At 57.0% G+C, this 27,151-nt stretch overlaps 1 protein-coding gene and 1 pseudogene across 1 annotated transcript; one reads left to right on the top strand and one right to left on the bottom strand.

Annotated features, from left to right (window-relative positions):
• The first annotated feature begins 180 nt into the window (after positions 1 to 180).
• Positions 181 to 2,530, top strand: LOC120388489 (annotated as a pseudogene).
• Positions 2,531 to 13,984: 11,454 nt separating this feature from the next.
• Positions 13,985 to 15,580, bottom strand: LOC120388488 (olfactory receptor 1E5-like). Its single transcript, XM_039510312.1, has 2 exons — positions 15,561 to 15,580; positions 13,985 to 14,936 (listed from the first exon to the last, which is right to left on the bottom strand). Exons 1-2 carry the CDS (start codon positions 15,578 to 15,580, stop codon positions 13,985 to 13,987), a joined length of 972 nt encoding a protein of 323 aa, XP_039366246.1.
• Positions 15,581 to 27,151: the final 11,571 nt, after the last annotated feature.

Genomic DNA, 27,151 nt, shown 5'->3' with positions numbered 1-27,151 from the left:
GATAGAGGGGAGGGATGGATGGATGGATAGAGGGGAGGGATGGGTGGATGGATAGAGGGGAGGGATGGATAGACGGGATGGATGGGTGGTTGGATAGAGGAGGATGGATGGATGGATAGAGAGGATGGATGGGATGGATGGATGGATGGATAGAGGGATGGATGGATGGATAGAGGAGAGATGGATGTATGGATAGAGGAGATGGATGGATGGATGGATAGAGGAGGGATGGATGGATGGATAGAGAGGGATGGATGGATGGATAGGATGGATAGATAGGATGGATGGATGGATGGATAGAGGAGGATGGAGGGATAGAGGGGAGGGATGGATAGATGGGATGGATCGGTGGTTGGATAGAGGGGAGGGATGGATGGATGGATAGAGGGGAGGGATGGATGGATGGATAGAGGGGAGGGATGGATGGATGGATAGAGGGGAGAGATGGATGGATGGATAGAGGGGAGGGATGGATGGATGGATGGATAGAGGGGAGGGATGGATGGATGGATAGAGGGGAGGGATGGATGGATGGATAGAGGGGAGGGATGGGTGGATGGATAGAGGGGATGGATGGGTGCATGGATAGAGGGGAGAGATGGATGGATGGGTGGTTGGATAGAGGGGAGGGATGGATGGATGGATAGAGGGGAGGGATGGATAGACGGGATGGATGGGTGGTTGGATAGAGGGGAGGGATGGATGGATGGATAGAGGAGAGGGATGGATAGACGGGATGGATGGATGGATAGAGGAGAGGGATGGATGGATGGATGGATGGATGGATAGAGGGGAGGGATGGGTGGATGGATAGAGGGGAGGGATGGATAGACGGGATGGATGGGTGGTTGGATAGAGGGGATGGATGGGTGGTTGGATAGAGGGGATGGATGGGTGGTTGGATAGAGGGGAGGGATGGATGGATGGAGGGATGGATGGATGGAAAGACGGGATGGATGGGTGGTTGGATAGAGGATGGATGGATGGATGGATAGAGGGGAGGGATGGATAGACGGGATGGATGGGTGGTTGGATAGAGGGGAGGGATGGATGGATGGATAGAAGGGAGGGATGGATAGACGGGATGGATGGGTGGTTGGATAGAGGGGATGGATGGATAGAGGGGAGGGATGGATAGATGGGATGGATGGGTGGCTGGATAGAGGGGAGGGATGGATGGATGGATGGATAGAGGGGATGGATGGATGGATAGAGGGGAGGGATGGATAGACGGGATGGATGGGTGGCTGGATAGAGGGGAGGGATGGATGGATGGATGGATAGAGGGGAGGGATGGATGGATGGATAGAGGAGAGGGATGGATAGACGGGATGGATGGGTGGTTGGATAGAGGGGAGGGATGGATGGATGGATGGATAGAGGGGAGAGATGGATGGATGAATAGAGGGGAGGGATGGATAGACGGGATGGATGGGTGGCTGGATAGAGGGGATGGATGGATGGATGGATGGATAGAGGGGATGAATGGATGGATGGATAGAGGGGAGAGATGGATTAATCTTTTGTGAGCCCAGGTGCCCGGACCGTGGCCCCACCCCCACTCCACCCACTCTCCTCCCGCTCCTGTTGGGCCTCTTTCCTCAAGGCTCTGCCCCTGCTCGGCCTCTTCCCCTGAGGCCCCGCCCACCATTCGCACGGAGGGGGGAGGGGTGGAGAGGAGCACCCACTGCCAAAACCAGAAGGTGGCACCTTATGGGACATTTTCCCCAACAGGAGCTGCTGCATTCACTCAGGGCCATGCCCCAGCCTGCGTTTTGCAGGAGATCCCAGTGGACTCGTCTAGGCTCGGAAGCTCTGAATCTGGTTAAACGATACCCAGCGAAATCCTCCTCTGACACGGTGGCGGTTCCTGGGCTGGCTCCCCTCCCCCTTTGTCCTAGTGTGTGTGTGTTGGGGGGTCTCATCGTATCTCAAGTGAAAGCCGAGGCCTGGCTCCCCGGCCTGGCTGCACCTGGTCCCAGCCGGCTTCCTCCGTCTTGCCCATGGGCGACCAGAACGCCGATTGCCTGGCCCCGATGTATTTCTTCAGCATCACCTCCTGGCTGAGATCTCTCACCTCCACTCCCTGCTGCACACCTGCGTCCCACCGCTCCTTCTGCGCCTCCAACCGGGTCCTCCACTTCTTCTGTGACATCTTCCCCCTTCTCTCCTGCTCCAACACTGGGCTCAATGCCCTGATGGTGCACACCGAGGAGGCCCTGGTGGTCAACGGGGCGCTGGTGTTCATCCTCCTCTCCTGCATCGCCATTGTGTCCGCCGTCATCAAGGCCTTCTCGACCGGTGGCTCCCACCTGGCTGTCGCAGCAGTCTTCTACGGCACCGTCATCTGGGACTACTTCCAGCCCTCATGTGGCTTCTCTGCCGAAAAGGATGCTCTGGCAGCCGTCATGTGCACTCTGTCTGCACCCCCATGCTCAACCCCTCCATCTTCTACACCCTGAGGGATGATGAGACGAAGGGGGCTCTGAGAAACGCCTTCAGCTGGACGGTGGCCTCTCTGGGGACATAGGTGCTGCTTGGGGTGGACTTGGCTCACCCCAGTGCCCAGGAGATGGAGTGCAGGAACTCCACTGTACAGTCTAGAGACTGGCTATAAAGTGAGCTTTGGGGGCCGGAGGTTGACGAGGTATTGCTGGATTTTGAGTTGTTTTCTTGAGTCAACCTCTTTTTGAGTCACCTCAATGGATCCTCTTCTTGAGTTGTCTTTCGGAGCCATACTTTTCTTGAGTTGTCTTTTTGAGTCACCTCGATGGATCCTCTTCTTGAGTGTCTTTCTGAGTCATATTTTTCTTGAGTTGTCTTCTTGAGTCAGCATCGATGGATCCTCTTCTTGAGTTGTCTTTCGGAGCCATACTTTTCTTGAGTTGTCTTCTTGAGTCAGCATTGATGGATCCTCTTCTTAAGTGTCTTTTTGAGCCATATTTTTCTCGAGTTGTCTTCTTGAGTCAACCTCTTTTTGAGTCACCTCAATGGATCCTCTTCTTGAGTTGTCTTTCGGAGCCATACTTTCCTTGAGTTGTCTTCTTGAGTCAACCTCTTTTTGAGTCACCTCAGTGGATCCTCTTCTTGAGTTGTTTTTCTGAGCTATACTTTTCTTGAGTTGTCTTCTTGAGTCATCTTCTTAAGCTGTCTTATTGAGTCATTATTGTATGCAGTGTAGCTGTAGCGGTGTCTGTCCCAGGATATTAGAGGACCAAGATGGGTGGAGTAATGTCTTTGGCCAATTAAAGATATTACCTCGCCCACCTTGACTTTCTTATTGAGTCCTTATCTTCTGGAGTCTTCTTGATATTTTTGAGTCATCTTCTTCTTGAGTTGTCTTTCTCAGTCAATTTCTACCTGAAAAGCAGCAAAGAGTCCTGTGGCACCTTATAGACTAACAGACATATTGGAGCATGAGCTTTCGGGGGTGAATACCCACTTTGTCGGATGCATGCTCCAGTATGTCTGTTAGTCTGTCTTCCTTCGTCTACTTCTGTTGTCGTCTTCTTTAGTAACTTTCTTCTGATGTCCTCCTTTGGAGCTGTCTTCTTCCTGAGTCATCTTTTTCTAGAGTCTTCTGTTGGAGCTGTCATCTAGTTGAGTCATCTTTTTGGGTTGTCAACATCTCTGTCCTACTCAGATGCCCTGCGATAACTTCCTCTCATTAGCTCTGTTTTTCCAGTGCCGGGCTGATGGCTCAGGGCTCTCCGGGGGCCCCGTTAATTCGCCTTTTAGTCCGCGGAGTTCCAATGGAGCTGTCTCCCAGCTGGGCTCGTTAGCAAAAGGCCTTTGGGGGAGATGGCAGCGCTTTGCCTTCGTCAGCGGCAGGTGTGACTCCCTCGGCGGGACCCAGGCTGGTTCAGGTGCTTAGGGCTGCTGGGGGTCTCCAGGCCCCTGCACTGAGCTGGAGGCGAGGGACTCTGGGAGCTGAGTGCTATTCCCGGGGCTGTAAGCTGTGCACCCCCCCCCACGGAGACAGGGCAGAACCATGAGTTGTCACCTGCACCATGGCCAATCGGGCACCTCTGCCAGGGGAACCTGGAGTTGGAGCAGAGAGGTGATTTTCCGTGTGTGTTTGGCCCTGGTGTGATTGTAACTGAAGCCCAGTTTTGGGGTGTGCCTTTAAAAAGAGGACAGGGAAAAATTGCAGAGGGGGGCCTGTGACACTCTGTACCTCAAAATAGCACCCTGGAGCCCCCATACTCACCCCAGTGATGTGGTTGTGATGGGTTTGGTGCAACGCGTGCGTCGCGAGGGATCGTTTGAGACGCCAGGCTCGGCTGAACGTTGCTACCCTGTTGGCTGGCGCGTGGTCTGGTTGGATGGGGAGCTAGCAAGGATTACTGCGTGTTTGTCACTGAAATACGTGGCCAGTGGGAACGCCCACAGCCGGCCTTTCCATGGCACGAAAGGAGCAGCACACGGACAAGACGGATTTACATCTCGATTGGCTGGACAGGCATTGAGGGCCTATGAAGAAGAATCCACTCTCCTGGAGACTCTTTAGAGGGGGCACGTACCCCATGGGGGCGGCCTGACCCCCACGTCATGGCCAGAGCTTTCCAGCACCCGGAGAGAAAGTATAAACGAGGGTCCGTAACGTCACCACTGGGCCTCTCCCCTCCCGCATCACCTGGGCAACGAAGACTTTGAACTGGGGAGATTGGTCCCAGGCTGGAAGGGAATCCAGCCTGTATACTGAGAACTGGGAGCTGCCTGGAAGGTGTGGCCGGGGTGGAGAAAAGCCGGCTGATTCCAATCTTGCGTCGGCTGATAAAGTTTCACATTAGCCTGCGAGTCTATTTTTATTTCCTAGGTAACCAACTTTGACCTCGGTGCCCACCACGTATAATCGCTGGCCATCGATCCGTCTCCAGCTAATAAACTCAGTGCAATGGTTTATCCTGCCCAGTGAGTTTGTCGCAAGCGGTTGGGGAATCTGCTCTGATTACAAAGGCGAGTGTGCGTCCACTTCCCTTTGACGAGGGGGTGAACTAATGAATGAGCTTGCACGGTTCAAGGGAAGGTCCTGAGCAGCGTAAGAGGGGACATCTATGGGGCGCAAGGCGGGCGGTCTGGAGAAATTGGCTGGGGTCTCCCTGTGTCTAATTCACGAGTGGCTGAGAGAGCGTTCATGCAGCTCAGCTGGGGGTGTCCCTGGGTGTTGATGGCTGAGTGATCACAGCACCTGGAGGGGCTTGCAGCTGGTCAGTGGCATGGCCTTAGGAGAGACAGGACAGGCTGGAGAGTTTAGAGGACTCAGCGGTCCCGCAGGCTAGGTTGTACCCCAGGGGTATGTCACAGGATGTATGGGGGGAGAGAGAGAGAGAGAGAGATGGGGGTGTGGGGATAGATAGATAGATAGATAGATAGGGTGGGTGGGGTGTGTGGATGGGGATAGATAGATTGTATGGGGATAGATAGATAGATAGATAGATAGATAGATAGATAGATAGATAGATAGATAGATAGATAGATAGATGGGGTGGATGGGGAGAGGGGGAGAGAGAGAGAGAAGGGGGTGGACGGGGATAGATAGAGAGAGGGGTGTGTGGGTGGGGATAGATAGATAGATAGATAGATAGATAGATAGATGGGGTGGATGGGGAGAGGGGGAGAGAGAGAGAGAGAAGGGCGTGGACGGGGATAGATAGAGAGAGGGGTGTGTGGATGGGGATAGATAGATTGTATGGGGATAGATAGATAGATAGAGGGGGTGAATGAGGATAGATAGCTAGATAGATGGTATGGGGATGGATAAACAGAGAGATAGATGGGTGTGTGGGGCTAGAGGGAGTGGATGGCAAAGACAGCACTTGCCACCAATCCCGTAAGGATCTAAAGATTTATTCACCAGGAGAAGGAAACAAGGGAGTTATTTGCACTGTGAAAGACACGCTGTGAGCTGTTGGTGCCTAGGGTAGCCCTCCCTGAAAATGCCAAGGACACTCCCCAGACTGGTGGGTAATAGTGAAGTTAGACTCACCAACCAGTCACAAACTGGCTCCCAATCAGCACCTGGGGCCAGTACAGTGCAAAGTTATTTAAAACCTCTGCTCACTAAATGAAACATTCTTCTGACCCCAAAGGGCCAGCCACGTTACCAGGTCAATATTACGTTGGATCTGACCCAAAATACCACGCTGCGGCCAATCCTTCAGCATCTAAAACAAAAGGTTTATTATAACAGAAAGAAAGAACGAGAAGAGAGTTGTTAAACGGTAAAGCAATCACATACATACAAAGGCAAAAGGGCTATAAACTGGCCATCAGGAAGTTTAGGCTTGAAATTAGAGGAAGGTTTCTAACCATCAGAGGAGTGAAGTTCTGGACCAGCCTTCCAAGGGGAGTAGTGGGGGCAAAAGACATATCTGGCTTTAAGACTCAGCTTGATAAGTTTATGGAGGGGATGGGATGATGGGAGAGCCTAATTTTGGCAATTAATTCATCTTTGACTATTAGCGGTAAATATGTCCAATGGTCTGTGATGGGATGTTAGATGGGATGGGATCTGAGTTGCTACAGAGAATTCTTTCCCGGGTGCTGGCTGGTGAATCTTGCCCACAAGCTCAGGGTTTAGCTGATCGCCAGATTTGGGGTCGGGAAGGAATTTTCCTGCAGGGCAGATTGGCAGGGTTTTTTTCGCCTTCCTCTGCAGCGTGGGACACACACGGGTCACTTGCTGGAGGATTCTCAATACCTTGAAGTCTTTAAACCACAATTTGAGGACTTCAATAGCTCAGACATAGGTCAGGGATTTGTTGCGGGAGCGGGTGGGTGAGATTCTGTGGCCTGCGTTGTGCAGGGGCTCAGACTAGACGCTCATGATGGTCCCTTCTGACCTTAAAGTCTAGGAGTCTATGACTTCAAAGTCCATAGATCAGGTTCTGAGCAGCACTGGTGAGTTTGCTGGATTGTAAAGTCCCTCTGGAACACACCCACCACGCGGATGGGTCAGTCAGTCCTTTGTTCAGAGCTTCAGTTTGTAGAGGAGCGACTCCAGAGGTGAGGAGCAGGATTGAAGACAAAATGGAGAGGATGCAGCTGCCTTTTTATATCCTTTGACATGTGGCGTCCACATCCCGTGTCCCAGACACAAGCTTCACAGCACATGGCATGGAAAAGCCTTAGTGGTTTCTGTCCACCGGCCTGACTCAAGGCATAGCCCTGGGCTTCTCTCAATGGCTTCACTGTACAGCTGAGAGGCCATCAAGCAGGCTGGCTCGTGCCGGTGCCAATCTCCAGAAACACAGCACGAGTTGGATGTACAGATATCCCACACGTATTTAACAACTCATAACACACTAACGATACATACATACGCCGTGATTATCAGAGTTAGCCAATCCTACCTTTCCCGCTGATCCCTCACATGGCGTATCTGGTAAGAGTCGTCGCAATTTTGTAATGTTGGTCTCAATAATATTATAAACGGGTCACCCCTAGGCCATACAGCGTCACAGACGCACAAATGAGAGACGGTCCGCAGATGCTGTAATACGTGAGAGCTCTGCGTTCTGTAGGGCTAACTGGCTGGGGACTCCAGGCCTATGAGGAGAGCTCACATCCACCGATCTCTGGCGCCTGATGTTTGCTGGACAGGGGAGGACCCCTCTTGCGGGGACCAAGCGTTTCACCCTGGGTGACGTGTCTCCCCCGACCAGGGGGTTCCCAGTCTTAGCGAACATTTCTATAGTCACAGAGCAAGCACTGCACCATGGTACCGTGGGGCGCTGGTAGTACGCGGTGTCCTGCGGCTGCGCCATTAAGTCCCAATGCCAAATGCACCTGGCCTGCCGGCGTCACAGGGACGATGTAGTCTGGAGCAGGCCAAAGGCTTTAAGGGTCTGTTCCCCACCCCCCTGAGCCAGCCTGACCCCCCGCCCTGGGGCTGGATGGGAACTAGCTCTCCCTAGAGGGGAAAGGTCCCGTGCCCCATTCCCCGCCCCCCTAAGCCAGCCAGTCCCTGCCCTGGAGCTGGATGGGAGCTGGCGCCTCCTAGAGGGGAAAGCCCCATGCCCCATTCCCTGCCCCCCTGAGCCAGCCCGTCCCTCATGCTGGCACTGGATGGGAGTTAACACCTCCTTGAGGGGACAGGCCCCATACCCCATTCCCCGCCTCCCCTAAGCCAGCCAGTCCCTCATGCTGGCACTGGATGGGAGTTAACACCTCCTTGAGGGGACAGGCCCCATACCCCATTCCCCGCCTCCCCTGAGCCAGCCCATCCCTCATGCTGGCACTGGATGGGAGTTAACACCTCCTTGAGGGGACAGGCCCCATTCCCCGCCTCCCCTAAGTCAGCCAGTCCCTGTCCTGGAGCTGGATGGGAGCTGGCGCCTCCTAGAGGGGAAAGCCCCATGCCCCATTCCCCGCCCCCCTGAGCCAGCCCGTCCCTCATGCTGGCACTGGATGGGAGTTAACACCTCCTTGAGGGGACAGGCCCCATGCCCCATTCCCCGCCCCCCTAAGCCAGCCAGTCCCTGTCCTGGAGCTGGATGGGAGCTGGCGCCTCCTAGAGGGGAAAGCCCCATGCCCCATTCCCCGCCCCCCTGAGCCAGCCCGTCCCTCATGCTGGCACTGGATTGGAGTTAACACCTCCTTGAGGGGACAGGCCCCCATGCTCCATTCCCCGCCCTCCTAAGCTAGCCAGCAACATCCCTCTCCGAGGGGGCAGGAGATGGGCGGAGAGTCGGGCGTCGAGAAACAGGACGACGGCTCAGGATTGACTCCAGCACAGAATCAGCAAAACCGGGATCCCACAAGGAGATTTATTCACAGGCAGGCGACCCCAAGGGACTCTGAGCAGAGAGCAGCAGAGGAACAAAGAAAGGGCCAGATCCCAGCTGGGGTCCATGGGCCGTAGCTCCACTGGAATCAATGGGGCAGATCCCAGCCGGGGTCCATGGGCCGTAGCTCCACTGGAGTCAATGGGGCCAGATACCAGCTGGGGTCAATGGGCCTTAGCTCCACTGGAGTCAATGGGGCAGATCCCAGCCGGGGTCCATGGGCCGTAGCTCCACTGGAGTCAATGGGGCCAGATCCCAGACAGGGTCCATGGGCCTTAGCTCCACTGGAGTCAATGGGGCAGATCCCAGCTGGGGTCCATGGGCCGTAACTCCACTGGAGTCAATGGGGCAGATCCCAGCCGGGGTCAATGGGCCGTAGCTCCACTGGAGTCAATGGGGCAGATCCCAGCCGGGGTCCATGGGCCGTAGCTCCATTGGAGTCAATGGGGCAGCTCCCAGATGGGGTCAATGGGCTGTAGCTCCACTGGAGTCAATGGGGCTAGATCCCAGCTGGGGTCAATGGGCCGTAGCTCCACTGGAGTCAATGGGGCCAGATCCCAGCCTGGGTCAATGGGCCGTAGCTCCATTGGAGTCAATGGGGCAGATCCCAGCCGGGGTCCATGGGCCGTAGCTCCATTGGGGTCTATGGGGCCAGATCCCAGCCGGGGTCCATGGGCCGTAGCTCCACTGGAGTCAATGGGGCCAGATCCCAGCCGGGGTCCATGGGGCTTAGCTCCACTGGAGTCAATGGGGCAGATCCCAGCCGGGGTCCATGGGCCGTAGCTCCACTGGAGTCAATGGGGCAGATCCCAGCCGGGGTCAATGGGCCGTAGCTCCACTGGAGTCAATGGGGCAGATCCCAGCCGGGGTCAATGGGCCGTAGCTCCATTGGAGTCAATGGGGCAGCTCCCAGATGGGGTCAATGGGCTGTAGCTCCACTGGAGTCAATGGGGCCAGATCCCAGCCGGGGTCCATGGGCCGTAGCTCCACTGGAGTCAATGGGGCCAGATCCCAGCTGGGGTCAAGGGGCCGTAGCTCCATTGGAGTCAATGGGGCAGATCCCAGCCGGGGTCCATGGGCCGTAACTCCACTGGAGTCAATGGGGCAGATCCCAGCCGGGGTCCATGGGCCGTAGCTCCATTGGAGTCAATGGGGCAGCTCCCAGATGGGGTCAATGGGCTGTAGCTCCACTGGAGTCAATGGGGCTAGATCCCAGCTGGGGTCAATGGGCCGTAGCTCCATTGGAGTCAATGGGGCCAGATCCCAGCCGGGGTCCATGGGCCGTAGCTCCACTGGAGTCAATGGGGCCAGATCCCAGCTGGGGTCAATGGGCCGTAGCTCCATTGGAGTCAATGGGGCAGATCCCAGCCGGGGTCCATGGGCCGTAGCTCCATTGGGGTCTATGGGGCCAGATCCCAGCCGGGGTCCATGGGCCGTAGCTCCACTGGAGTCAATGGGGCCAGATCCCAGCCGGGATCCATGGGCCTTAGCTCCACTGGAGTCAATGGGGCAGATCCCAGCCGGGGTCCATGGGCCGTAGCTCCATTGGAGTCAATGGGGCAGATCCCAGCTGGGGTCAATGGGTCGTAGCTCCATTGGGGTCAATGGGGCCAGATCCCAGCCGGGGTCCATGGGCCGTAGATCCACTGGAGTCAATGGGGCCAGATCCCAGCCGGGGTCCATGGGCCGTAGCTCCACTGGAGTCAATGGGGCAGATCCCAGCCGGGGTCCATGGGCCGTAGCTCCACTGGAGTCAATGGGGCAGATCCCAGCCGGGGTCAATGGGCCGTAGCTCCACTGGAGTCAATGGGGCAGATCCCAGCTGGGGTCAATGGGCCGTAGCTCCATTGGAGTCAATGGGGCCAGATCCCAGCTGGGGTCAATGGGCTGTAGCTCCATTGGGGTCAATGGGGCAGATCCCAGCTGGGGTCAATGGGCCGTAGCTCCATTGGAGTCAATGGGGCCAGATCCCAGCTGGGGTCAATGGGCCGTAGCTCCGCTGGAGTCAATGGGGCAGATCCCAGCCGGGGTCCATGGGCCGTAGCTCCATTGGGGTCAATGGGGCATACCCCAGCTGGGGTCAATGGGCCGTAGCTCCATTGGGGTCAATGGGGGTAGATCCCAGCCGGGGTCAATGGGCCGTAGCTCCACTGGAGTCAATGGGCAGATCCCAGCTGGGGTCAATGGGCCGTAGCTCCATTGGAGTCAATGGGGGCAGACCCCAGATGGGGTCAATGGGCCGTAGCTCCACTGGAGTCAATGGGGCAGCTCCCAGCTGGGGTCCATGGGCCGTAGCTCCATTGGAGTCAATGGGGCAGATCCCAGCTGGGGTCAATGGGCCGTAGCTCCACTGGGGTCAATGGGGGCAGACCCCAGCTGGGGTCAATGGGCCGTAGCTCCACTGGGGTCAATGGGGCAGATCCCAGCTGGGGTCCATGGGGCAGATCCCCATACAAATATACCCCCCTATTTTCAGTCGGCGCTGTTGGCCCCGCACCCACAGAGTTTAGCGCGGGGGCAGGGACAGGAGGAGGGGAGCTGAGGGGAGCTGAGCTGGACTAGGTGTTTGCCCCACCCGGACCAGCCCCTTGTTGCTGGGTCCCTGTTGGGTTGGGCTCTACAGGGCTTGAATCACGTTGGTGTCTCTCTTCTGCCCCTGCTCTGATTTTCAACCTCCTGTTGAAACTGGGTCCCCCCCGCACGGGGCCCAGGATTCCAGGATGGGTCTCTGCGCTTCCGGAAACCAAGGGAAATCGCCTCCATGAGGGTGTTGGGGTCTGGGCAGTGCCTGGCACGATGGGGCCCTGATCTTGGTTGGGGTCTGGGCAGCGCCTGGCACGACGGGGCCCTGATCTCGGTTGGGGTCTGGGCAGCGCCTGGCACGACGGGGCCCTGATCTCGGTTGGGGTCTGGGCAGCGCCTGGCACGACGGGGCCCTGATCTCGATGGGGATCTGGTAGATAGACAGACAGGCCGGTGTAGAAGGACATGGGAGGGTGAATAAGCTCTGCACGGACACGTAGTGAGAGGCAGCGAAGAGGAGCTAGGTGGGAGGGGAAACTGAGGCACGGGATGGGGCAGGAACTCGGCCAGGGCCGGCCAGTGGGTTGTGTGTCATGGCTCAGAACGGCTCAGGGCCCTTTGGCTGGGTTTTCCCGTCACGGCTCAACATTTCCAACCCGAGACCCGTCGGCAGGTCAGGATTGGAAGTGGAGGTGGGGGTCATCACATGGTTTTGCTCGAGCTCCCTGATGGGAGAGGCTAAGACGGGATTTCGGGGATGGGGAGGAAAGATCCGGGGCTGTCCGAGACGCCAGCCGGCACGTGCAGGAGGGAGGGAGATAAAATGGGCCCCCCTCCACTGTCCAGTGCTCCCCTGGACCCAGAGCTGCCCTGGGAAGACCCCAAAACAGGACCAAGGTGACGCCTCCGCTCTGCCCTTCCACATCCCTTCCCTTCAATTGCCATTTAGCTCATCCCCTCCAGTGGGTCCCTCAGGCTGTCTCCTCCCTTCATGGGCCATGGGAGACCAGCCCTTGGCCTCCGCATGATCCTGGCAGCTCGGCAGTAAGCCGTGACCAGGATCCACTCTCATTCTTCAGGGCAGTGCAGTGGTCAGGAAGGATTCATTTTCCCCCGGGGCATGTGACCCAGGGACTTCTAGGATCCCAGCTGAATCCAAATCAAATCACCTCTCTGCTCTGACGCATGATTCCCTTATAAATCCATCCCATTGGGGCTGTTTTATTTTTCCCTGGGGGGGATGCTCCACCCCTGGTCTGCCCTGAGGCCCCACCTCTACTCTGCCCCTCCCCTTGAGGCCCCGCCCTCAGCCCCACCCCTTTCCTGAGGCCCCACCTTCGTTCCGCCCCTTCCTGCCCCCACTCCGCGCCCTCCCCGAGCCCCCCGCCTGCCCGCAGCTAGCTCCTCTCCACCCTCCCCCCAGTTTTTACTGATGTACATTTCCACCGTTGTGGGAAATTGACTGGGGGTGTCCAAACGATGGGGGTGGGGGGTGGTGTCAGACACTAATTAGTTAACGACAGGGGAGGCTGAGATTCCGAAAGATCAAAGTTTGTTGTCCTCAACCCACACACCGTCCACATCACATGTCAAGACAGACAAAGGAATATCCTGAAATCGCCCCGCTGTCAATTTTGCTCGGTAGCGCCGCTGAGCAATTTAAAAAGCGACTCCTTCCTCGCCCGGCTGTACCGCTAATAACAGGATTTGAATCGAGGCCGCGCAATGGAAAATGAACGGACTTTATTGATCTGACACCTATTTACCTTACGGAAATGAAAGCCGGTGACTGCAGAAATGGCACATTTCCACGGGCCGCCAATCAACATCGTTCAGGATTTTCACCTCAGGGGCAGCTCCGTCTTTTCGGCTGCGTTCGAAATACGAAATCAAGCTGCAGAACGTCAGCGTTTCCCACAGACCAGAACGGCGGGTTTTATCCGCCCCGTGCGGACAAGGAAAAGCCACAGATTCGAATGAGGAACGGAAGAAATTTGATTGTCACTGGTGGCCTGCGGAACTCTCTGCCGCAAGACCTAAAACAGGAGCGGGTGCCCAGGACGGCCAGAGTCAGAGGAGCCCAGGCTGCCCCCTGCCCCCTGCCCGGGAAACGAGCCTGCTGACTCTGAGGGAAAGCGACCCCAGTGGGCCAGGGAAACTCAGAATCTCCCCCCAGGGCGCTTTGCTCATTCCTCTGCCAGCAGCCACTTGAAGACGGGATACCGGGTTAGATGGGCCCATTGCTCTGTTCCACGGCAGCAGGGAGAGGTGGGAGATAATACGGTGGGGTGGGCCCCTGGTTCTCATCGGCGGCAGCAATTCAGCTGCTTCCATTTTCGGGGCCAGGAGTTGTGATTGCTGCTCTGACTCACTAAGGCCCCACTCCCCGCTCAGAGCCAGGGAGAGAACCCAGGAGTCCTGGCTCCCAGCCCCCCCCCTGCTCTAACCACCAGACCCCACTCCCCTCTCAGAGCCAGGGAGAGAACCCAGGAGTCCTGGCTCCCAGCCCCCCTTGCTCTAACCACCAGACCCCATTCCCCTCTCAGAGCCAGGGAGAGAACCCAGGAGTCCTGGCTCCCCCCGCCCTGCTCTAACCACTAGACCCCACTCTCCTCCCAGAGCCAGGGAGAGAACCCAGGAGTCCTGGCTCCCAGCCCCCCCGCTCTAACCCACTAGACTCCCTGGGGCGCCGGGCCCCTCCCCAGCACCCGCCGGAGAGCCCCCCTCATCTCCTGGTTGCGGAGGCTGTAGATGAAGGGGTTGAGGAGGGGGGTGACGGTGGAGTAGAGCAGGGTGGCCACCATGTCCCGCCAGGGGGCGTAGTGGCCGGCGGGCCGGAAGAAAAGCCCAATGACGGTGCCGTAGAACAGGGCCACCGTGGCCAGGTGGGCCCCGCAGGTGGAGAGGGCCCGGCGCCAGCCCCGGGCGGCGGGCAGCTGGGCCAGGGTGGCCACGATGCGCCCGTAGGAGCCGGCCACCAGGAGCAGCGGCCCCAGCACGGCCAGGCTGCCCTCGGCCAGGACGGCGGCGTGGTTGGGCCGGGTGTCCCCGGCGGCCAGGGCCAGGAGCTGGCGCAGGTCGCAGAGGAAGTGGCGGAGGCGGGGGCGGGCGGGGAAGGGCAGGCGGGCGAGGAGCAGGGTGTGCAGCAGGGCGTGGAGCTGGGCCAGCCCCCAGGCGGCGCCCACCAGCCCCCAGCGGCGCCCGGGGCTCATGGTGGCGGCGTAGCGGAGCGGGCGGCAGACGGCCAGGCAGCGGTCGTAGGCCATGACGGCCAGCAGGAAGTTCTCCAGCACCCCGAAGGCGACGAAGACGTAGCTCTGGGCCAGGCAGGCGGCGTAGGGCACCGCCCAGCTCCCGGACGCCAGGGTCCCCAGCGCCGTGGGGGCGGCGGCGGAGGTGAAGCCCACGTCGGCCAGCGAGAGGTGGGCCAGGAAGAAGTACATGGGGGCCCGGCGCAGGCGGGGGTCCCGGCGGATCAGCAGGGACACCACCAGGTTGCCCAGCAGGGTGGCCAGGTAGGTGCCCAGGAAGAAGGGGAAGAGCAGGCGGCGTGTGGCCGGGCGGGAGGCGAGGCCCAGCAGGACGAACTCGGGGACGCCGGTTCTGTTCCCCGGCCCCATGGCCCTGCGGGGGGGAGAGCGGGGGGCAGAGTTATGGGCTGGCCCCTAATGCCCGGCCCATGGAGCTCTCCAGCCTAGGGCTACCTGCTGGATCCCACCCACCCCTTCTGGCTACTGACCCCCCCCCATCCATCGATCCCCATATGCCCCTTCCAGCCAGCTGTCTGTCCCCCCATCTATCTCTCCATCTGTCCCCCCATCTATCCACCCCCACACCCCTGTCTGTCCATCCATCCACCCCCACACCCCTGTCTGTCCCCCCCTCTCTCTATCCATCCACCCCCCACCTGTCTGTCCCCCATCCACCCCTCTGTCCCCATCTATCTATCTATCCACCCCCCACACCCATCTGTCCATCCATCCACCCCATCCACACCCTCTGTCTGTCCATCCATCCCCACACAACCCATCTATCTATCTCTCCCTCCCCATCCACTCCCTCTATCTATAAGAACGGCTGTACCGGGTCAGACCAAAGGTCCATCCAGCCCAGTGTCCTGTCTACCGACAGTGGCCAGTGTCAGGTGCCCCAGAGGGAGTGAACCTAACAGGCAACGATCAAGTGATCTCTCTCCTGCCGTCCATCTCCACCCTCTGACGAACAGAGGCTGGGGCCACCATTCCTTACCCAGCCTGGCTACTAGCCATCGATGGACTTAACCTCCGTGGATTTATCCAGTTCTCTTTTAAACCCTGTTCTAGCCCCGGCCTTCACAACCTCCTCAGGCAGGGAGCTCCACAGGCTGCCTGTGGCTGCGTGAAGAAGAACTTCCTTTGATTTGTTTTAAACCTGCTGCTCATTCATTTCATTTGGTGACCCCTAGTTCTTGTATTATGGAAACCAGTAAATAACTTTTCCTTCTCTACTTTCTCCACATCACTCATGATTTTATAGACCTCTGTCATATCCCCCCTTAGTCTCCTCTATCTATCTATTCCCAGCCACCCCATCCATCTATCTAGCCTCTGTCTCCCCCCCCCCACCCATACGCTCTATTTATAAATTGGATTCAAGGATTCTGCGTTGGTGGGGTGGGGTCAATTGTTTTGAAGGGTAAAACGGTGGGGCAAAGGGGGTCGAAAGAGGAGCATCCCTCAAAATGTGGGGCACAGGAGCACTACGGCTTGGCCGGTGGAACTCCCCGCTACAAGCTATTCCATCGCGCAAGGCGCCTGGGGGCTGCCGTGCCAGAGTCCCGCACAGTCACTGGGATTTATCTAGCCTACACCCGGGGAGAATTCGTATCCCTGCTTGTGCAGAACAGCGCCTGTCACACCAATCGGCCTTTCTCCGTCTGAGCGTAACCCACTTTGGAACTGGATTCAACTAATCCAGAAAAAGGGGACCTGTTATTCCAGAATAAGAGAGCCCGCGCGTATGGAGGCAGCCAACCCGCTTTCCATTCACACCCTTCCTTAACTTCCCACACCCGGCTCCCATTTCTTTGGTCCCCGAGACAGTGTGAACCGAATCGGCTTGGCTCCACTTCTCTTGGCCTCCAGAGGTCTCCGTAGCATCTTAAACACGCCCGAAGTGAGACAGGAACCACTTTACTGGCCTTCCCTCATTCCAATTGTGATGTCTACTGACTTTCCTGATTTGCATTCCCCTTGTCTGCAGAGAGTTCAGTTTCTGGGTGTGTTTCCCTCAAATTCCACCCTCTCAATTAACGCGCCGGAGCCGCCGCGGAAAAGAACCGGGGATCTGTGACCCCAATAAATAGGTGTCGTAATTGTTCAGGCTCCATTTGTGGAGAGAGGCTCTTCCCACAGAGTCTTCCTGCTTCTAAGAGTAACATTAACTATCTCATAGCCGCGCTAGGCTGCCTTTCAGAGGTGGGCAAATGGGGAAACTGAGGCAGGGGCCGGGTGCAGCACCTTGCCCAAAGCTAAAGGGCAGACATGGGGCCTTGAACCCAGGGTTTTCTCAGCCAGTGCTCACCGGTGTCTCTCGGAGCCCCCGTCCGCTAAGAGTGATATTTTTCCCCTGCCGTTTCGGGACGCCCGGAGTGGCCGATCCAGGTTACGATCAGTAACGAATGAAAGGAGCTGGGTGGGGATAATTAGCAGCCACCAGCGTGGCTGTGTGGCCGATCGGTCCTGTCACGCTAAGCGGCCTTTCTCCGTATGATCTCAACCCGCTTTGGAGCGGCGCTGAACTCAGCCGGGAAAAGGAGACGTGGGATTCCGGACCGAGACCGTCCCCCCACGACGTGGATTCACGTCACGGTCGCCAGATTATTTCAGCTCCCCGGCCGCCAATTTCCAATCAATGAAAACGGTCCGAGGGTTCGGTTTGGCCGACGGGCGTTGGAGAGAAAAGGGACCTTGGAAACGTCCTGGTTTGGGAGCTGGGAAACGCTTCGTTCGAGCCGAAGGAAACCGCGCGGCTTTCCTGGGTTCGGCCGAAGGGGCGGGAAATCAGTTCTCCCCCCGGCTCGGCTCTTAAGGAACCTCCGGGCCAGACCCCCCCCCCGGATTAGGACCCCGGCACACACTGCGTTACCCACCCTGGCTCTGATGAGCAAGGTGGTACCACTCACCTGCCTGCTCCACACCAGATCCCGTCATGGAGAAATGCTTCCCGCCGCTTGCAGGGCCTCGGATAGGACAGGTGGAGACCGGGCCGGACGTGGGGATTTGAACGCCTCCCCGGCTGGCTCTGGAGAGGCACCTTCGAGGTGAAGGGTGGCAGGTCCCGCTCTGGCACCTTGCAGAGGGGTATAGATGGGGGAGGCGGGGGAAGGGGTGTGGACAGCTGGGCCCCCTGGCACTGTGGGGGGGGGTGCCCCCCCTTCCCAGGCTGCCGGGAGGTTAATGATGCACAGGAGAAGCAATTAACACACGCTGGCAATTAGGGGAGCGGGGGGGCCTGCTCCCCCGTCCTAGGCAAGGTGGAAAATGCAGCGTTATTTCTCCTGCCCCATGTCAACAGCGTGGGGCTCAGTGGCTGTGCTGCAGGCAGCGGTGTGGGTTGTCCAGCTGGGGGCGCTCTCCCCTGGCAGTCAGGACCGGGCGGTGGGCGATGCCATGCGGCAGGGACTGGGGCGTTATGTTCCCAGCTGCCCCACCACAGAGGTGGCTGCATCTCACCCCCGGGCAAGCCCTCCCCATACAGTGTTCTATGTAGCTATTCCCCAGCTGTCCTGCCCCAGAGGTGGCTGCATCTCACCACCATGTGAGCCCTCCCCATACAGCGTTCTATGTAGCTATTCCCTGGCTGTCCTGCCCCAGAGGTGGCTGCATCTCACCGCTGGGCGAGCCGTCTCCGTGTGGAGTTCTGTGCAGCTGTTCCCCAGCTGCCTTGCCCTAGAGGTGGCTGCATCTCAGCGCCAGGCCAGCCGTCTCTGTGTGGCGTTACGTGCCGCTGTTCCTCAGCTGGCCAAGCAGCTTGATTTTGGGTTGCCCTCCACAGGAAAAACATTTGTTTTTCCTGTGAATATTTGTTTTTCCTGTGAATATTGATGAACTGAAACAATTTGTGGGTTAACGTTGGTTAAAATTTCCTCCCCGGTGCCATCTCCCCTCCCAAAACGGGCTTGTTTCTCCCCTGGCCTCTGTCCTGCCAAACTCTTCGCTCACCCCACGGAGCAAAGATTTTTCCTAATCAATCAGCCCCCCCCCCCCCACCCTGCAATGCCGGCCTCGGATACATACGGCTGCTGCGACTGTCTTGTAAGCCCCAGAACATGGTGAGCGGCCCAGCAGGGCTTTCAAGCTGCTAATGGGACCCTCCCCAGAGCTAGGCGCATTTGAATCCCGATGAATGCAGGGTTTGCCATCTAGGAACTAGGCGCCCAGGCCAGACCTACATAATGGGGGCTGGATCCCGGAAAGCAGGGCTCTGGGAAGGAGCTGGAGCAAACAACTCAACATGAGTTGATCGCTTGATGATTCCCTGTTCTGTTCATTCCCTCTGGGGCGCCCGGCACTGGCCACTGTTGGCAGACAGGACACTCAGGGCCGGCTCCAGGCACCAGCTTAGCAAGCAGGTGCTTGGGGCGGCCACTCCGGAGAGGGGCGGCAGGTCCAGCTATTTGGCAGAAATTTGGCGGAGAGTCCCTCGCTCCCGGTCGGAGCGAATGACCTCCCGCTGAAATGCCGCAGATCGTGATCGCGGCTTTTTTTTTTCGGGGGGGGGGGACTGCTTAGGGTGGCAAAACCCCTGGAGCCGGCCCTGAGGACACTGGGCTAGATGGACCTTTGGTCTGACCCAGTCTGGCCATTTTTATGTTCGTATGAGGGGTTGCAAGTGCTTTGCTGGATCGGATTAAATTCAAAATGATCTGGACCAACTGGAGAAATGGTCTGAAGAAAACTGGATGAAATTCAATTGGGACAAATGCAAAGTGCTCCACTTAGGAAGGACCAACCCGTCGCACACACAAAATGGGCAGTGACTGCCTAGGAAGGAGTCCTGTGCAAAGGGATCTGCGGGGTCGGCTAAAATAGGAGTCAACCGTGTGCTGCAGAAAAAGCCAACGTTGTTCCGGGCTGTATCAGCAGGAGCGTCGTAAGCCGGACACGAGGAGTGATTCTTCGGCCCTGAGACGGGTCTCAGCTGGAGGTTCGGGTCCTGTTCTGGGCACCGCGTTGCAGGAGAGATGGGGACAAATTGGAGAACATCCAGAGACGAGCAACAAACACGATGAAAAGTCTAGAAAACATGAGCTGTGGGGGGAGATTGAAACAAGGGTTTGTTGAGTCTGGAGAAGAGCCGCCGGAGAGGGGACGGGAGAAGAGTTTGCAAGTACAGAAAACGTGGTTACGAGAAGGAGAAAAATTGTTCTCTTTAAGGACAGGACAAGAAGCAACGGGCTTCAATTGCAGCCAGGCCGGTTTAGGTCGGACGTTAGGAAAACCGGCCTGACTGTCGGGGTGGTGAAGCGCTGCCTGGGGAGGTGGTGGAATCTCCATCGTTGGGGATCATTAGGAGCAGGTTGGACAAACCCGTCAGGGACGGTCTCGATAATACTGAGTCCTGCCGTGAGGGCAGGGGACTGGACTAGACGATCCCTCGAGGTCCCTCCAGTCCTGCAATTCTGCGATTCTAGGAGTCATTAGCAACGGTTCGCTGGCAAAGCGGGAGGACAAATCTAGCGGGGGCTGGTGCGCGCCGGTGTTTGATCGAACGACTCGGCTGACGGAGCGGCGAGCCGGCTCCGAACCCCGGCAGGTGACTCCCCGCGGGGAGGGGTGGCCGGCGCTTTCGGGGCCGGGGTTTGGGTTGGAAACGACCTGGACAAGGGCTCTGAAATCAGGCAGGGGAAATCGCAGCAGGACCGAGCGCAGCTTACGCCTCCGAGGAAGGAAAAAAAATCAAACGTGCAGCTGCTGGCCGCATGGCCGACGGGGATGGGGGGTTCCCGCAGGGGACAAATCGGATCCGAGCCGACAGCGGGGCGCAGCTGCGGAAGAAACGACTCTCGTGCTGGGGGATATCAAAGGAGGCTCCTACACTGTCCTGCTCGGCTCAGCACTGGGGAGGCCTCAGGGGGATGGCGACAAACCGGAGAGCGTCCAGGCGACATGAGCAAAGGTTTAGAAAGTCTGCCTGGTGGGAAGAGGTTAAAAAGCTGGGCCTGCTTTGTCTGGGAAAAAGCCTGAGCGGGGACCAGAGAGATCTGTCCCAGGCTGTTCTGAACAGGCTGGAGATCACCTGCTCTCCGCGTCCGCTGAAGGCAGGACAAGCCGGGACGGGCTGAACGCTCGGCCTGGGAGTTTGAGGTGAGAGATTAGGAAAAAGGATGAGTCTCCTACAGATCCCGCTCCGGCCCCTGTTGTGTTCTCTGTTCCCCCTTGAATCAGGGACTGGGGATCCCAACTCCCGGCCATCGGACGGTTAGGGACACCCAGAGCATGGGGCTGCCTCCCTGACCATCTTGGCTAATCGCCATCCATGGACCTGTCCTCCAGGAACTTCTCTCACTCTTTTTATGAACCCAGCTCTACTTTTGGCCTTCACACCATCCTCTGGCGAGGAGTTCCACAGGTCGACTGGCTGCTGGGCGAAGAAGTCCTTCCTCCCATCCGTTTTAAACCTGCTGCCTGTTCATTTCATCGGGTCGCGGCAGTTTTTGTGTTATAGGCAGGAGTAAATAACACGTTCTTACTTACCTTCCTCACCCCAGTCATGATTTCATAGACCTCGCTCATATCCCCCCTTAGTCGTCACTTTTCCAAGCTGAACAGTCCCCGGTGGATTAATCTCTCCTCATACGGAAGCCGTTCCAGACCCCTGATCAGTTTTGTTGCCCTTTTCTGAACCTTTTCCAATTCCAATCTAGCTTTTGGGAGACGGGGCGACCACACCTGCATGCAGTGTTCACGGTGTGGGCGAACCACGGATTTATATAGAAGCAACATAGTATTTTCTGGCTTATTATCTCTCCCTTTCTGAGGGGTTCCCAGTAGGGTGACCAGACAACAAATGTGAAAAATTGGGATGGGGTGGGGGGTAATAGGAACCTATATAAGAAAAAGACCCAAAAATCGGGACTGTCCCTATAAAATCAGGACGTCTGGTCACCCTAGTTCCCAACGCTCTGTTCACTTTTTCGACGGCCGCTGCGCATCGGGTGGATGATTTCACAGAACTCTCCACAGCGACGCCAAGATCTTGCCCGAGTGGTAACAGCTAATCCAGACCCATCATTGCGTGCGGAGAGCTGGGATTCTGGTCTCCGACGTGCATCACTTTGTGTTTATCAACGTTGAATTTCCTCTGCCCTTTTCTTGCCCAGTCGCCAGTTTGGGGAGATCCCTTTGTCGCTCTTCTTCGCAGGCTGCCTGGGACTTAACTGTCTGGAGCAGTTTTGTATCAGCTGCCAACTTTGCCACCTCCCTGTTCACCCCTTGTCCCAGATCGTTTATGAGGCTGTTGACTAGGGCTGGGCCCAGCACAGACCCCTGGGGGGGGGCACGATTTAACCCCCCTCCATTCTGAAAACTGACCATTTATTCCTCCCCTTTGTTTCCTGTCTTTGAACCAGCTCCCGACCCATGAGGGGACCTTCCCTCGTGTCCCAGGGCAGCTCACTTCGCGTAAGAGCCTTTGGTGAGGGACCTTGTCAAAGGCTTTCTGGAAATCTAAGTCCACTAGATCCCCTGGATCCCCCTTGTCCACGTGCTTGTTGAATTCAGCCCTGATTGCAGGATGGCGAGACCTGGGAAATGGGTCTGGCACAGTTGGGGGCGGAGAATGGGACGCAGGGTATTTCCCCTCTAGGGGGTGCCGATCTGGCCCCAGGATGGGGGGGGACTGGCTGGCTCAGGGGGGCAGGGAATGGGACGCAGGGTATTTCCCCTCTAGGGGGCACCGGCTCTGATCTGGACAATTCAGTGTGCAGGGGATGAAGGGGGAGACTGGGGGTAAGCACCCCAACTCCCACTCCCAGGCCTTCAGAGAGCCCCCAGCTCCCACTGCCCCTTGAAACTCGCCCCCTAACTAAAAGCAGAATTAGCCGCACTGAGACTGCACCGAGCCTGCGGACGCTCATCCCAGGGGCGACCAGCGCTAACGAACCCCACGGGGTCTGCGTTAACGAACCCAATCAGTGCTAGGTCCCCTCGGCGCCCGATCCTCACCCCGACTCTCCCATGATTAATTAGCCAGAGCCACATCCAAGGAGCAAATGAGAAAACTTGGGACTCAGGGGAGGAGGAGAGAAAAAGTCCAGAAGTTGGTGTGAGCAGAAAGAATTTGACGGACGTACAGATCCCGACACCCCTGCCCCATGTCACTGGAGGGGCCACGGATCCACATGTCCCCAACCCATATCACCCGGGGGCCCATGGATCTAGGAACCCCGCTACCCCCCTGGGTAGTCGTCTTAGTGCTTGGCTACATGGGTACACTCAGGACATAGTGTACAAAATCCTTGTAATTGGATTATTTATACCAGATTAATCTCTATAGAGAGCCCCTGATTTGGAACTAAAGCGGCTTTAATTCTGTTTAGTGTAATTCAGTTAATTAATGGAATTAAGCTAAACCACATTAAATCTGAATTAAAATGCCTCTTCTCAACTGAATTAAGGCCCCTTTCATTCTGAATGGGAGGGTCCAGATGGGGGATATAAGGTGGTTTATCTAATCCACTTTCAATCCACTATCTCAACTGGAATTGTGTATTGTGTGTCCCCCAAAACATAAGTCTATCTGCATTCGGCGCCACCAGCAGCGACCCAAGATTGCAACGTCAACGAGCGATCCCAAAATCGATCGGCCGGAGGGCTGTGTGCTGTTATGGCTCAGGTGAAAGAATTAGTCTGGTACGTCAGGAGAACGCAGGGAGACCCAATGTCTTCCACTGCTGTGCTTGTCTTCTGAACGGCGAGTCATAGACTCACAGAAGATCAGGGTTGGAAGGGACCTCAGGAGGTATCTAGTCCAACCCCCTGCTCAAAGCAGGACCAACCCCAACTGAATCATCCCAGCCAGGGCTGTGTCAAGCCGGCCCTTAAAAATCACTAAGGATGGAGATTCCACCACCTCCCTAGGTAACCCATTCCAGTGCTTCACCACCCTCCTAGTGAAATAGTGTTTCCTAATATCCAACCTAAACCTCCTCCACTGCAACTTGAGCCCATTGCTCCTTGTTCTGTCATCTGCCACCACTGAGAACAGCCAAGCTCCAGCCTCTCTGGACCCCCCGTCAGGCAGTTGAAAGCAGCCATCAAATCCCCCCTCATTCTTCTCTTCTGCAGACTAAACAAGCCCAGTTCCCTCAGCCTCCCCTCGTAAGTCATGCGCTCCAGCCCCCTGATCATTTTCGTTGCCCTCCGCTGGACTCTCTCCAATTTGTCCACGTCTCTCTGACAGTGTGACGCTCAGAACTGGACACAGTCCTGCTCCGCTGAGGCCTGTGAATTGCAAACTTTCATAAAAGATCTCGCTTGGTAGATTTTGACAGGACAATCACATTGTGGACAATCAGTTGGATATTGCGGGGTGTGACGGGGTTGGGACTCACCGCCGTGGCGCCTCCCGCTGGTCGCTCCGGGAATTAGCTCAGTCCAGTGGAGCACCCTCTCCCGGTGGTGTCCCGTCCGTCGTCTGTTCCTTGCTGGTGTCTGGACCTGCGTTGCTCCCCGCTCGGCGGCGCCCTCTTCAGGCCACTGACCTCCGGCAGCACCCCCTAGTCCATCCTCACCCCCTTCCGGGGGGATGGGGGGGGTAGCAACAGTCCTCGCACAACCTCCAGAGTCTAGCCCCTTGTCTCAAGGGCAGTTGCAGTTTGTTTCAGCCACCCTACTGCATGGCCGGGTGCAGTACAAGGGGGGGACCCAGGCCACCCGCTACTCTGGGCCCCAACCCAGGGACCCTTTAGTGACAACCTCCCTGCCCCCCTTCTCTCCCCGGGCCACTTCCCCTTCGGCCCCTTTGCACCGGCTAGGCCCTTCCCTCAGGGCCTGCAGCCTGGCAGGTAGCGGCTGGATTTTCCCTTCTGCTCCCCCGAGCCCGCCCAGCGCTGCGCCGTCCCAGGTGCTGGTCTCCTTGCTCAGGAGACCGACCTTCCCCTCTGAAGGTCTGGGAGAGGCTCCCTGCTGCTGCTCTGGGCAGCCTTTATATAGGGCCAAGCTGAGCCCTGATTGGCTGTCTCCTCATTGGCTCTCAGTAAGCCCTTTCCTGATTGGCTGCCGGCCCGCGCAGCCGCTCTGGCCTACTCTAGCCCCCTCTCACATGGGGTGGGGCCACCACATGGCGGGTTCAACCTCTTGCTGGTCTGGGAGACCCAGCTCCGGTGTAGACATAACCTGAGAGTCTCACTTAGCCAGTCAAGACATATATTCTGCAACACGGCTCTGAGCCTGTAACCAGCGAGACAAGCGATGCCGGAAACAGTCCGATGCTGGTACAAGTTGGCCAGGTCTCGGAGTAGCCGTATAAGAACGGCCAAACTGGGTCACACCAATGGTCCGTCCAGCCCAGTATCCTGACTTCTGACAGTGGCCAGTGCCAGATGCTTCCGGGGAATGAACAGAGCAGTGCAATTATTGCGAGAGCCGTCCCCTGTTGTCCATTCCCAGCTTCCGGCCATCGGACGTTTCGGGACACCCAGAGCATGAGGTTACATCCCTGACCATCTTGGCTAATCGCCATTGATAGCTCTACCCTCCAGGAACTTATCTCATGCTTTTTGTAACCCACTTCTACTTTTGGCCTTCACAACATCCCTTGGCGAGGAGTTCCACAGGTTGACGGTGCGTTGTGTGAAGAAATACTTCCTTGTGTTTGTTTTAAACCCGCTGCCTGTTAATTTCATTGGGTAACCCCAGTTTTTGTGTTATGGGAAGGGGTAAATAACACTTCCTGATTGACTTTCTCCTCCTCATTCATGATTTTCTAGACCGCTATCATCTCCCCCTCTCAATCATCTCTTTTCCAAGCTGAACAGTCCTCCTCTGTTTAATCTCACCACATCAAGAGGATGTTTTTAGAGAACTGGCCACGGTGCCTGAAAACACGTGCCAGGTCCGCGATTCTCTAGTGGTGAGGTTGCAAATAAAAAATCAGCAGCAGAGATAGAAGTGGATTTGTCTTTCCTTCCACGTTTCATGTGCATTTGTCTTACATTTCCAGTGCTTAACTGCTTTGCCTTCTCTCCATAAAAGGTGAACAGGATTTTTAATGGGGTGTTTGCCATGGGGTTAGGCAGGCTGATGGCTCTGATACCAAAACCCTGAACTGTGTTTAACACTGTTTAATGTGGGACAGTGACAGGGTCACGTCTCTGGGCGTGGAATTTATTCCATGGAAATTAATTCCATGGAAATTAATTTATTCCATGGAAATTAATTCACCATTGAGGATCTAGAACTTGGGGCTTGAGGGACCTGGAACCTTGTCAGGGACCTAGAACCTGGAACATGTATCTTCCATAAAAGAGTAAAGGGAATTTTAACAGGGTCATGTCTCTGGGCTCGTTTATTCCATGGAAAGTAATCCAGCATTGAGGATCTAGAACATGGGGCTTGAGGGACCTAGAACCTTGAGCTCTGGAGCCGAGGACAGGTCAGGAAATGCACAATGACTGAGGAGGGGAACCACATGTGGAGCTGGCGCTGTAAGTGCCTGTTCAAGGAGGGCTGGAATGGGTGTGTCTCTCCAGCTCAAAATGTAGACTTACCTGGAGGAGGCAGCAGCATTGAGATCTGGCCTAAAGCCCCGAATGGACCCTGACGTGAATGAGGATTCAGAAACTAAAGCTCCTGGCATCTTCTGCCAACCTCGGAGGTTTGGGGGCTTCTGAGTTGACGCTGGGAGCCCATTGGGGGAACATCCTGGGGCAGAGGCGGGTGGGCTGGCAGTGCCAGGGTCCTGGGCTGCTGGGAAGTGGGCGGGAGAGGACTCCAGCCCCTCCTGGGACCTCATTAAGGCCTCCCCAGCAGGGGAACAAGGGGCTCCCAAGGAACCAATCAGGACCTGTCTGCCTGGCTTTGGGAGGGGCTGGAAGGGAGTGAAATACCCCTAACAGCCACCCAGCCTGGCTCTTTCCTCCTCTGCAGGGTGAGAGACAAACCCAGCTGGGATCCAGGCCCCAGTGATCCCCCCACGCAACTCCCCCTGCCCCGAGAATACTGGCCGAGCCCCCCATGCAGCGGAGAATCTGAAATCAGGTAAGCGGAGGGTTGGGGGCTTCAGATCAGCACAGAGGGTTCATCTCCCAGCATCAGTTGTGAGTCACTCCACTATGACATTGACTCCCGGCCTTCCCCCATTCTAACCACCAGCCCCCACTCCCCTCCCAGAGCCGGGAGAGAACCCAGGAGTCCTGGCTCCTGGCACGCCCCTGCTCTGACCCACCAGCCCCCACTCCCCTCCCAGAGCCGGGAGAGAACCCAGGAGTCCTGGCTCCTGGCCCGCCCCTGCTCTGACCCACCAGACCCCGCTCCCCTCCCAGAGCCGGGGAGAGAACCATAAGAACATAAGAACGGCCGGACTGGGTCAGACCAAAGGTCCATCCAGCCCAGTGTCCTGTCTGCCGGCAGTGGCCAATGCCAGGTGCCCCAGAGGGAGTGAACCTAACAGGCAATGATCAAGTGATCTCTCTCCTGCCATCCACCTCCACCCTCTGATAAACAGAGGCTAGGGACACCATTCTTACCCAGCCTGGCTAATAGCCATTAATGGACTTAACCTCCGTGAATTTATTCAGTTCTTTTAAACTCTGTTATAGTCCCAGCCTCCACAACCTCCTCAGGCAGGGAGTTCCA

The sequence above is a fragment of the Mauremys reevesii genome, linkage group 22 (assembly GCF_016161935.1).
Source record: "Mauremys reevesii isolate NIE-2019 linkage group 22, ASM1616193v1, whole genome shotgun sequence".
Lineage (NCBI taxonomy): Eukaryota > Metazoa > Chordata > Testudines > Geoemydidae > Mauremys > Mauremys reevesii.
This window is presented reverse-complemented; position numbering and strand designations above follow the sequence as displayed.